Raw genomic sequence first — 12,403 nt, forward strand, 5'->3', positions numbered from 1 at the left:
AGCAAAAGTGAAAAAAAAAAAAAACACCCTAGTGTCTCTTGTTTTAAAAAGTTGTAATTTAATTCCCAAATTGCATTATATAGCTCTCTGAGATGACACAGTAATTTTAAATAACAATTGCAAGTACCCTGCTCAGAAAATGTTAATGATTTGTGCTGCATGTAGGATAGGGTCTCAATCAACTTGCGGAACAAGCTTCTCATTGTTTCTATACACATCCTGCGTGTTATCTTACCTTCTCTCTGCTTTTGCTGGTCCTTTGGTTTGCGTCCAAATTCTCATTGTTACTGCCCCAGAATCAGGTGACCCTGCAGCATCCCCCAGCCTGGCCTCCTGCAATCACCTCCTTAGGAATAAATGGATGAAACTGTGATTCTTCTCACACAGTGCAATGGATATATATTGGAAGCACAATCACACTGACCTTTGATCTTTGCTTCTTTTCAGATATCTCAGTGAGCCTGCTGACCCTTGTGGTCACTGCCTGTGGTCTTGCCCTCTTTGGCGTGTCTCTCTTCGTGTCTTGGAAACTCTGCTGGGTTCCATGGCGAGAACGAGGCCTACTCTCTGGTAGCAAAGACGACAACCAGGAACCTTTTAACTGCACGGACACAGAGACCAATGAGCAGGAGAACAGTGAGGACTTCCTAGATCTACCCACACCCTGCCCTGACTCCTCCATGAAGATCAGCCACACCTCCCCTGACATTCCCCTCTCCACCCAGCCGGGGGTCCAGGAGAACTGTGCCCATGGCGTCCGTGTGCAGCGCCAAGTTACAGAGCCAACCTCATCGGCTCGGTCAGTAATGCCCACTTCCTTTCTGATATGCAAGGCAGAGACCACCCTTCCCTTTTTTGTCAGTTATGGCATTGAATAGCCAAGAAGCATGTAACCTTTTAGATGTCCATTCAGTATCAGAAATATGAGTATGGGAAAACTGTGCTCCCTGTGAGGAGTTAGTTCCTGAGTGCTACTTAGTCTCTACCAAGTCCATAAAAGTAATAGCTAACATTATTAGAACTTATCATGTATCTAGTATAATGTATAAACATTATATGCATTATTTTATTATAACTTAAAACTTTGATATGGATGCTATTATCATTTTATTTTATAGTAGAAGAAACTTAAGTTGAGAAGATTAAGTAACAAAGTCAAGCACCCAGGTCAGGATTTGAACCCTGGTTTAACCAACACTAGAACCTGAGCTCTTCCTTCACTACTGTTCTCTGCTGTCCTCCTAGAGCTGCAGAATTTATTCATTGTGTTTCTGGCCTGGCCTGGCCTAGGAGTCACAAATAGTCTGTCTTAAGACTCCACAATGTAGCTGGAGGTCTTTGTCCATCTCCAGCCTTTGTGAGGCCTACAGAGTACCTAGAAACCTTAGGTCACTCTCTTTCTATTGTTTGGGTGCTTTGTGCTCTTAAACAGTAGAGAAATAATGAAGGAGAGTAATAAAAATCATGGGCTCTTAGGTCTAATGAATTGACCTATTATTACCTATATGTGTAACATTGAACAAATTACTTAACGTCCATATGTGCCATTTCCTCTTTTATGTGAGAAGTAAAATAATACCAACTTTCAGGTGATTTTTAAAAGGAAATGACAACATACACTGTAGATCTGCACCTAGTAAGTGCTGCCAGTTTGCTTTTTGTATTATTATTATTATCATTGTTGTCATTGAGACAGGCCTGTTCTCAACTCAGATTGCAGAAAGGTGGGTTTGAGGCTAAACAGCCAATTCTAAACCACTGGATATAACAGCCTAGTTTTAATAAGAGATGTTAGGAAAAAAAAAAAACAACACGGAAGCAACTTTCTTTAAAATGAGAACATTTGCTTGAGTAGTAAAAGAATAGCATGTGCTATTATTTGGACAGTATGAACACAGTTTGGGGGTGTTTCAAGAAATCTTTTATTCTGTAGAACCAGAAATAAGATTTTACCCTTTTCTATGTTAATCAAGTTTATCCTAGAGGCTCTGCTCATTCACATTCAGGGGGATGGAATATGACAGTTTACAGTTTAATTTTTTCAGAAACCTGTTTTAGCATCATTTCCAATTCTGAATCAAAGAGCTAAACTTAAAATATTCCTCTGTAAGGAAATGGGCGGTTGTTTGCCATTTGATTTACAAGAAACCCTCAGATTTTATCACTAGGATTTCTCTTCAGATTTAAGACTTAAATATAACTAGAACTCTGTTTGATGTCATCATGGAGTTCATGCAGTGGTGCAGATTCATAATAAAATCCTCTCAGTACTTTAAGATGTGGAGCCTTTTAGATGAGGATTCCAGTGGAATTGTCTTCTATTTGGTTCTTTTCTGCATGTAATTTATCTTGTCTGGGTTCCTCCAATGCAGGGTGATAAAACTGTTTTTATTAGATTTGATCTGAGCACTCTGCCATATAATTGTAATAAACTTATACCAATAATATCACTATAATTATCATATTTATTCTAGAAAAATATATGAGTACCCTGTGTATCAAAAATATAATTTGCTTAAAAGAGAAAAAACGTTGTTATCTTCCCTACTGATTTGTAGAAATTGGGTAGAAGAAAAGAGAGAGAGAGAGAGAGAGGCGGGGGGGAAGCAAAGGTATTATCCCTGTAAAATGAATTTTACATTTAGATTTATTTTAGTTTGGGAGACATGCAATTAAATTATCTTTTCTGTTGACCAAAATCAGGTTTAGCAATAGCTGAACTGCTGTTAGAAAACTAAATTCTTCCCAGCTGCATTTGACCTAGTATTAAATATGAATTTGCATCTTTATGCATTTAAAACATTCATACTTAAATTACTACTGACCTAGTTTTGTGGGTTCTGTTTGCAGATACATATCTTTGTCTAGTAGTGTATGGTCCTCTGATTCTTTAGTGATTGTGTTGCATTATAAGAACACATACACAAACCTTTTTCCTGACAAAGGGGGAAAGCAAATGAAATTTCCTTCATCTCCAAAACATTTTTAACATTCTTTTTTTAAGTAACATATTTGAGAAGGGGAAAAGTACTCTGTTGAAATGACCCTGAGTAGTCTGTTCTGCCAGCCATTATTTCTTTTACCTTCTTTGGCCCAGTTGCGCATATGACTTAGGTTCCCGTTTAAGGACATCCTCCTTGTCACCATGATTGCCATAGCTTCTGTCATAGCATTTACACTGGAAATCTTAACTTTTTTCAAATTGGATTCATATGGCTCATACCAGTGCCATTTGGAATACCCTAAAGATGAACCTTGTTTTATCTTCAAAATGTTTCTGGTCAGGATGACTTTCTGTTGTTGCAAGACCAAGCATGTAAGATTCTATGCTCAATTACTATTAAAACTATCTAAAATTCCTATTAATTCTTTTCAACTTGGGTGAAATCCCTCTCTGTTAATGATTTAATGTGTTGGAAATGTGTATATCTTCATTTCTCAAGAGTTTTTCAATACCAGAGCTTTATTATAGAGGACTCTATCCCAAGTATACAAAAATCTCTGGTTCTCCAAAATAGAAGGAACATTGAAAGGCTGTCAAGTTCATTTCCTCATTCATGTCTCAAGATGAAAGTCCATCCTGGTTATTTAAGCCTTCTCAAATTTCCTGTATTACACTTTGGTATTATGAAAACTGACTGGTCGTATCACAAACTTCTTAACATGTCTGTGAAGGCCTTGCGTGGTATTGGCAGAGCCTCTCCTCCTACCAGATCTTCCATGTTGCAAACCCCAGTGTACACTGTTTACGAGGACTCTGTAGGAGGCATTGCCTATAGAAAGCTCATCACAGTCCTGCTACACTAGCCGGATCTCTCCCGCCTCCTTCAGTATACCAAACTTCCTGCTACCTAGAGACCTTCACACCACTGTTCCCTCAGCCAGGAATGCTTTTCCATTATCTTTGCCTTTCCTGGATCCTTTGTAACTTGAATGTCCTAGCTAAAATATCTCCTGCCCACAAAGGTCTCCCTGACACCCCACCTGAAAGATGCATTTTGTCCTGCACTCTCTCCCACTCTTAAGTTCTCATGTTGCCTTGTTTTATTGAACACTATTTCTATGTGATTATTTATTGCCTATACTCCCCACTAGATAAAGAGTTCTGTCAACTCAGAGACCACATCTGTATTGTTTCTTTCTCTGTACCTGGTGCCTGGTGTATAGCAGATTTTTTTTTTCCCATGAATGACTGATAGAATACATTGATCAATAGCAGGCTGCTTTTCTCTTGTTCTGCTGTCAAGAATGGCAAATGGCCAGAAGTATAAATTGAGTAGGGCCCATAATGGTGTGAGACTGGCAGAAGGCCATTTTTCTCAGGCTTCACATTCATTAAGAGTCTCCCATTTAGACTTTTGACCTTATTTCTGAATTAAGCAATCCACAGACATACAGAGATGCAATGACAGGATTGAAAGAATAAGATAACCATCACATTTTAAACTTGGGTCTCTTTACTGGCCACAACTCTCATAAGTAGTACACAAAGATTAAATGTTGTAATCATGAGTAGCACGTTTCTGTGAACCTATGTTTTTGTGTTGAGAGCAAAATGCTTTTGAACCACTTGTAGTTATTTCTTCAGATTTTTAATAAACTAACAACTTAAAAAGTGGAAGTTGCCTAGACCTATCTCAACTTCCATGAGACCCTGAAACTAGATATAAATGTGTATTTTCTCTACTGGGATTTAATTTTCAGAAATTGTTATGTTCATGGTGTTTGTATACTTACTATAAACACATGTACTAAGCATCTGTTATGTGTCAAATTCTCTATTAGGTTCTGGTATTAGAGAGAAAAAAATATAGTCCTCCCTTTAAAGACCCAAAAGAAAAGCATCAGTTACAAACATTGAAGTGTTCAAACTGTTCTTTAGAAGATTAATTTGAATGCATAAGATATGCGGGATAGGACAAAGAGTGGATACAGAAGGCTAGTCCAAGCCTGTCATGGGAACAGTGGGAATGGAAAGACACAGATGATATGAGTGACTTTAGATAAGGTGTTGGTGGGCAAAAGTCTTGCTGGTTATGGGGGATATAGTATTTGACAGTGACACCAAGGTTTCTAACCTGTTTAACTTGGGAAATGGTGTGAAGAAGCAGGTCATACTTCAGTGTATTGAATTGCCCTTGACCCCACTACTCTACTGGCCCCAAGGCCTGATGCTTGATGCCTTCATTATCTCATTCACTAGAGAAGCCCAAGCCAAGAAAATCTCAGGTTCCCATTCCCTTTCTATCCTTGAAGTGTATTAACAGCACCTGTCTAGTTCTTCCCTTTCTATGTCTGCTATGGTTTAGAACAACCAAACTCTTGCCTCTCCACCACCATGGGAGTTTCAGAGAAGATAAACAGCGTCCTGTCTCCAGTGTTTCCGCACTTCCTGCCTTGACTAGAATGTAGTCAAGGAATCAGTGATAGTTCTGAAGTTACAGTTTGATTCTGTCTTGTCTCTCCTTGGACCTTGAAGCCTGGTCAACACTAGTACCCCAGAACCAGGGAAGGGATAGGTCGGGTTTCACCTCTGAGATGAGGCCACTGAGGTGAGGGAACACGGAAGAGAGTGCACCTGTCCATGGTTGTACCTTAAACCCAGAGATGAAAGGGATGTTGGGAATTCTAAACACTGGTTCTTATAGAGCCTGGAATGTGAGATGTGGTGGACATATATGTAAAGGGGTATATATATGATAGCTGGGCTTATATGAAAACTGGAGTCAAACAGCTGAAGATCCTCTTAAAGAGCTGAGACCAAGATGAAAATTAGTCAATTTCTCTCTGGACGTCTACAACATCACTTTGGAAGAGAATAAGGATGAGGCTAAATTAAATAGGCAAGCCCAACTCAAGTACCATCTGCTCCATGAAAATGTCCTAAGCCAGAGGACTTTCATTCTCCCTTTCTGCTCTCAGGCTCTCTAACCCCTAAATACTAACTTATCCCCATCTGCCCTGCTTTACAGATCCTGGAGGACTATCTCCTCGCTTGCCTGACCTGTTATTTCCTTCAAGGCATGGGCTGTGCTTCTTTATAACTTCCGCTCCACTTGACACTTCCTTTGCATATTCACATTTGTTGAATTACAGTAATGTCCTCTTTCTTAAGATCTGATGGACATAGTTGGCTATTTGGGTGATGAGTCAGGGCCTGAGACTAGAGCTGAGACTGGTTAATTCACATTTGAGAAAAGGAAAGAAGGAAAACCTTTTTGTTTCTGGGCTCCTGCCTCTTCCTTACCCATGGCTGCAGCTCAGCACAAGGCTTAGATTGCGTCAGGTGTACAAGTTATGTTTTGGAGTTTATTATGGGAAACCCACTTTACAAAATTTGTTAATTATATTTGAACGCAAATTTTCAACAGGCTCAGCCACAAATCTTCCAGTTCAGGTCTTTTTCATTTCTCAGCCAAGTTCAGTCTTTAAGTTCTTTTCCCTGTCTCTTCCATGATAGGAAATTGCTTCTGCTGCCCCTGAGAGAGAATGAGAGGTGGAGGAAGCTGAGTTTAAACCCCAGCATCCAGCTTCTCTGTAGCAAGTTACTTACAGAGGAGACTATCTTTCAGCTTTCTGCCTCCCTCTCCCACCATCCTTGAGGTTTACTTTTTTCTCTTTCCATTTATTGTGCACTTTGAATCCTGAGAACACCAAAATCCAGGATCCCCAGATCTACTCAGAAAACTGTGTTTTGAACACAGATTCCCCCTTACCATGATCACTCAATATCATAATCAATGTCACTCTGTGATATTAAAGTTCCAGACCAGGTCCTGAAGAACCTCTTGTATACGACACTCAAAGACCACCTCCACTGACCATTTAGAAACCCCCTCTTTTGGGGTAGAGAGAGCTCAGTTCATAACACTATGTTCGGATCATTCTTCCCTCTTGCTTTGGATTTGCTTTTTGTTCCTGCTTCCATTTCAGTAGCCTATAAAAGCTATAGAATATTGATTTTCAATTTCTTCTACCTCATCTTCTCCTTTGTGTCCCTGGGGCAGCCTTCGTGATCTACTTTCTCATCTCTCAGCCCCTGGAGCTCTAGCTGTTATGCAGGAAGTTACAAGTTACCCAGATTCTCTGGCTGTTCTGAACTTCTCTGTTCTACCCCTTCCCCCAACTCCCGTAAACTCAGTGCCGCCTGAAAGGAGCCCCAGGCATTGAGAAACTGCTGTGCCTGGTTATTCTTTGCTATCTGCTTTATGCCAGTACCTAAAATTCAACTATTTGCCCAGGAGTAATTCTGAATGGGGAAAAAAGTATTGGGAAATAAATTAGCATGTAATACATTTGGTAGGTAATAGTATTCATATTTGTGATTGGTTTTTAAGAAGAATCTTTGGTTATATTGGAATTTTGAATATGGGTCTTCATGGGCAATCAGGTACTTGGAATGAAATTTTATTTTGGCCTTTGAAGTACAAATCCATTATGCCCTCTCCACCTCACTCCCTTTACCTGCTGGGAATCCATTGTGGTTAGCAAGGTCCGAACATGTAGTACTAATTTCTCTGCACATTTTGTGTCTAAGAAAAATGCACATGTGCAACAGAATATGTTCCATTTCTAAGTAGCCAAATCCATGTGTTTTAAATTTAAATTTACTTGGTAGAATTAGTCCTACAGACAAGATCTAAAACAAAACATTGCTGAGATGTGATGAATACATAGCCAGTTTAAAAAACCAAAAAAACCCTCAAAGGTGACATTCACAGAGACTCTGCTCAGCAGCCACCCAGGGAAGAAAGGGCCACAGAGTAGCTGGGCCTGGGAGACATAGAATTGTTGCTACATCAGACTCCAATCCAAGAAGGAGCATCCAGTGGGTCTTGAAGGTGCATTTATATTATGTAAATCAGTACCACTAACTAAACAGCACTTAGAAGAGTCCATACAAATCCCCACTAGTTAGTCCTATTAACTAATCCCCACTCAGGTTTGTGGGAACTGACTGAGTACCAAAGCTTGGGCCCTTTTTGGATCTAACCCATATTGAAAAATCAGTAACAGAGGAAGATGGCACTGGTCCCATCCTCTTCTTGCCTTTGTTGCTTCCTGACAACTTTTTTTGTCCTCAGAGGCTGACAGAGCAAGATAAAAGCTCTGCTCTAGCACCACACTGGTTCTAATTCTAGACAAGGGAATGGCCTAGCTGTACTAATGTGGAAGGCCAGTTTGGTCACTTACCAGCATTTGCCTCCTGGACCCCCAAAATCATGAGACGCAGAGAAACCTGAAGAATGTGGGTTTCTCTGGAAGAAATTGAAATCTCAGACCACATGGTTTTTGCACATTAAGGAATGTTTGTAACTGGGGTGTATCTGCTTGTTGGGGACTATGTTTGGTGTCAAATACAAGTGACAGCTCTGTGACAGTGCTCTTGTTATACCAGATGGATAATTAGTGATCAGGAGGATATTTCTGGAGGAAGAGAAATGTTCATTGTGACATCTGTGAGGTTGAATAATTTCAACCATGTTTTGAGGTCTGTTTATCACACCTTCATGTCACAATGTAGTTGTAAGAAAAGAATTAAAGATAAATACCAATGTTTGCTCTGCCTCTCCACCTCTTTACTAGTCCCTCAGAGATATCCTGGCTGTCCCTTTTACCACAGACTATTTTATTGAGTAGCTACATATAACATAATATAAAGACTGTCAATTTGGAGCTGAAAACAAGCAAAAATAACCTAAAACCAACTTTGTGCCAGGTGCAATGGTGCACATCTGTAATCCCAGAAGCTTGGGAGGCTGAGGCAAGAGGATCACAAGTTCAAAGCCAGCCTAAGAACTTAGTAAGGACCTAACCAACTTAGCAAGACCCCATCTCAAAATTAAAAATTAAAAAAAAGGGCTGAGGATGTGGTTCAGTGGTAAAGTGCCTTTGGGTTCAATCCCTGGTACACACACACACACACACAAAAAAAAAAAACAACCACAACAACAACAAAAACCTTTTCAACTTGTGAGGATCCACACAGGTAAAACAGGTTTTAAAGAGAATTTTAGGGAAACTTCTAACTCAAACCAATAAGCTTATAGGATGAAAAGTAGATAGGATGAAGAGTAGACTCCACTGACAAATATTTAATTTGCAAATATCAACATCCAAGCTTCTTTAACTTAATCCCTATCTTCATTTATAGTAGCTCATCTTTAATTTTGGTGCCATTATTATTTATTTCAGAAATGAATCCTCCTGATCGCTAATCACCCATATGGCACAGCAAAAACACAATCTCAACACTGTCTCTTGTACCTGTCAAAGTCAGCACGATCCCTGTAGGCAGACACATCCTAGTTACATGAGCAAAAACTGTGTTCTTGTGATGAAATTATTTGATTGAACCAGAAAGGATTCATTTACTTCACTATAAGTTTGTAAGTCAATGACAAAAAATTCTATGCAATTTTGAGAAAGATGCATTCATTCTTTTAAAGACAACACTTAGCTAAGTATTTCAATTTCAGGATATTATCTATAAGGGTGAATAATTTCATTTTTAAAGTAGCCCATACAAATCTTTACATTCCACCAGCCAGATAAGCTTCTTTAATGGCACATTAGACAGTTTAGAAAGTGCATTAAACCTTTAAAGCTTCAAGGTCACATGTTAGTAAGTTCATTTCCTGATACCAGCCTCAATTTTGAGCTTCAAGCCTTAGGGAGCAGCTTACTCACATTGATGAGCATTTTGAATTTAGGCCAAAAAAAAAAAAAAAAAGCCCACAGATCTAAGCTCTTAACATAACATAAGAGCTACCTACATTCCAGACACAAGTTTCTGAAAGACCCGTAGCTAATAAGGTTATAACTTCACCCTGTTTTGCTCTTCATTTAAGGCATAATTCAATCCGAAGACAACTCAACCTGTCAAACCCGGACTTCAATATCCAGCAGCTTCAAAAACAGGAACAGTTGACTGGAATTGGTAGAATTAAACCTGAATTATATAAGCAGAGGTCATTGGATAATGATGATGGGAGAAGGAGTAACAGCAAAGCTTGTGGGAAACTGAACTTCATTTTAAAATATGACTGCGATTTAGAGCAGCTCATAGTGAAGATTCACAAAGCTGTCAATTTGCCCGCCAAGGACTTTTCTGGGACTTCAGATCCTTACGTCAAGATCTATTTGCTTCCTGATCGGAAAACAAAACATCAGACTAAAGTTCACAGAAAGACCCTGAACCCTGTGTTTGATGAAGTGTTTTTATTCCCAGTTCCCTACAATGACCTTGAGGCTCGGAAGCTTCACTTCTCTGTGTACGACTTTGACAGGTTCTCTCGCCACGATTTAATCGGCCAAGTGGTGGTGGATCACTTCTTAGACTTGGCTGATTTCCCCAGGGAGTGCATCCTTTGGAAGGATATTGAATATGTCACTAACGTGAGTCCAACATTTCTTCATTGGGGGGGTGGGAGTTCTTTTTGGGGAGCCCGAAAACAGATTACATGTTTTTTCTCCCAGATGTTAATTGCTAATGTTATTTTATTTGGGGTGCAAAGTATAAAATTCATGTTTATATTTTTATAGATGTTATTCTAGAACCTCTTTGAGCCTTTCCAGAGTGGTTTTTTTTTATCAAGTTTCATTTTGAAATTTCCAAGAATTATTCATGAAACCTATATTAAAGAATCCCATTTTCTCTTTAGCTTTCTGATTTTTAGCTGTTCCCTAATGGATAGCAGATATCTGTCCTCCTCACCACATTTCCTTTAGAGCTTTCTTGGGTTGTTTGTGCTAAGTGGGTCTTAGAATCTTCTTCACTGTGTTCTGCAGCCTGGGTCTGAGAGACCAAGTTCTTGCCTGTGTTCTCAGGTTGACTCAACAACACTTCGCTAATCAAAGGCTCAACTTTAACACTAGAAGTAGAAATGGTTGATAATACTTGGCACCACATTTTTAAATGTAAACTTTACAGAAGCAAAGTTAAGAGGAGGTCGAAAAGAAGATACACAAAACAGCAAAACTGATCTCTAGAAGGTCAAATCCAACTTACAGCCCAGGAGAGAAGACAGAGGTGCTCTATACTGGTCCATGTGTCCATGTTTACATCTTAAACATGGAATCCCAAAGGCAATATTTTCACTCCATTCACATACTTTACCCTCTCCTGCTAAGATGTGTTGACATTCCAAAAACAGAAGGGAAAGTTGGATTTTCTTAGATAATTGATATTTTAAAGCCTCTTGTTTCTTTCATCCATCCAAATTCCTTGAGATAACTTTTTAGCTTGTTGTCCTGAATATTAGCCCTTTAGAGGCCAGCATAGTGTCTGAAGGGATCAAGCACCATCATTCTTACTTATGTATGACACTGGTCCAGCTTGAGTTTGGAACCTATTTAGTGAAAGACTCAACTCTGTTCAACAAGAGAATACACAAAAGCTCTGCCCGGTGGCCAGATACTCTCACTAATACCCCCCACCCTCAGCCACTTCTTATCAATGGGGACTCATCCTCACTTTGGCTATTCTATGGGACACCCTCTCTCCACATGCCAGAAGGTACTAGTGCCAGCTTAGTACTGCTATACAGATAAGGAGAGCATAGCATGGAGTTCTTCTAGCCATTGTCATGATCCTGGGAAAGAAAAGACGAAGCTAGAGAAGGTATAGAGAATAGCAGTTGATAAAATTAAAGTGATTTGCGATATTTGGATAGAACAGACCTCTTTCTCTGGTAAGATTATGATATATGTAAACCCAAAAGGGGATGCTGGAGAGAGCAAGGATTTTTCTCCTAGATATATTGCTAAAATCAGGAGGCAACTGAGAAGCTTTAAAGAAAAGTTTTTCAGCCTGCTTATAGGTATAAGTGGCCTAAGAATTAACCCTCTCACCGGGGCATTTTACCAAGTTCCTTTTGTTACAGAAACTGAGACACAGCTAGTCACAGCTAGCCTTGGACTTAGGAGAGGGAGGGATTTGTCACACCATCTAGTGAGATATCAATTTATATATACACACATATATTTTTATTGGTTCTTTCTAGTTATATATGACAACAGAATTCATTTTGACACAATTATAAAAGCATGGAATATAAGTTGTTCTAATGTAGTCCCCAGTACATCCCTTTCATCCTCCCACCCCATTCCCTTCCTCTATTCTTCTAATCTTTCTGCTATTACTTATACTTGTTTTCTTTTAAATTAGTAACTTATGGATATACATGGTGAGATTCACTGTGGTATATTCATATATGAACATAGGAATGTTAGGTCAGATTCATTCCACTGTCTAATGGATTCCATAAAATCGCTGAAGAGGTCGTTAGAAAGCTCAGTGTGGATCTGGCTAAGAATTGTCTTTTGAAACCTTTGTGGAAAGAGAACACTGTGTGCATAGAGGCTGATAAACATCTGGAAATGACTGCTCCCTGGTGGTATC

General features: G+C 39.3%; 1 protein-coding gene across 1 annotated transcript in view; it reads left to right on the forward strand.

Moving 5' to 3' along the window:
• The window catches only part of Syt9 (synaptotagmin 9), a 131,360-nt gene that overhangs the window by 56,311 nt on the left and 62,646 nt on the right, over window positions 1-12,403 (forward strand). The window contains exons 2-3 of the mRNA XM_077797263.1: window positions 448-799; window positions 9,852-10,398. Coding sequence (XP_077653389.1) covers window positions 448-799; window positions 9,852-10,398 — 899 coding nt within the window. The remainder of the gene's footprint in view (window positions 1-447; window positions 800-9,851; window positions 10,399-12,403) is intronic.

The sequence above is a fragment of the Urocitellus parryii genome, chromosome 4 (genome assembly GCF_045843805.1).
Source record: "Urocitellus parryii isolate mUroPar1 chromosome 4, mUroPar1.hap1, whole genome shotgun sequence".
Lineage (NCBI taxonomy): Eukaryota > Metazoa > Chordata > Mammalia > Rodentia > Sciuridae > Urocitellus > Urocitellus parryii.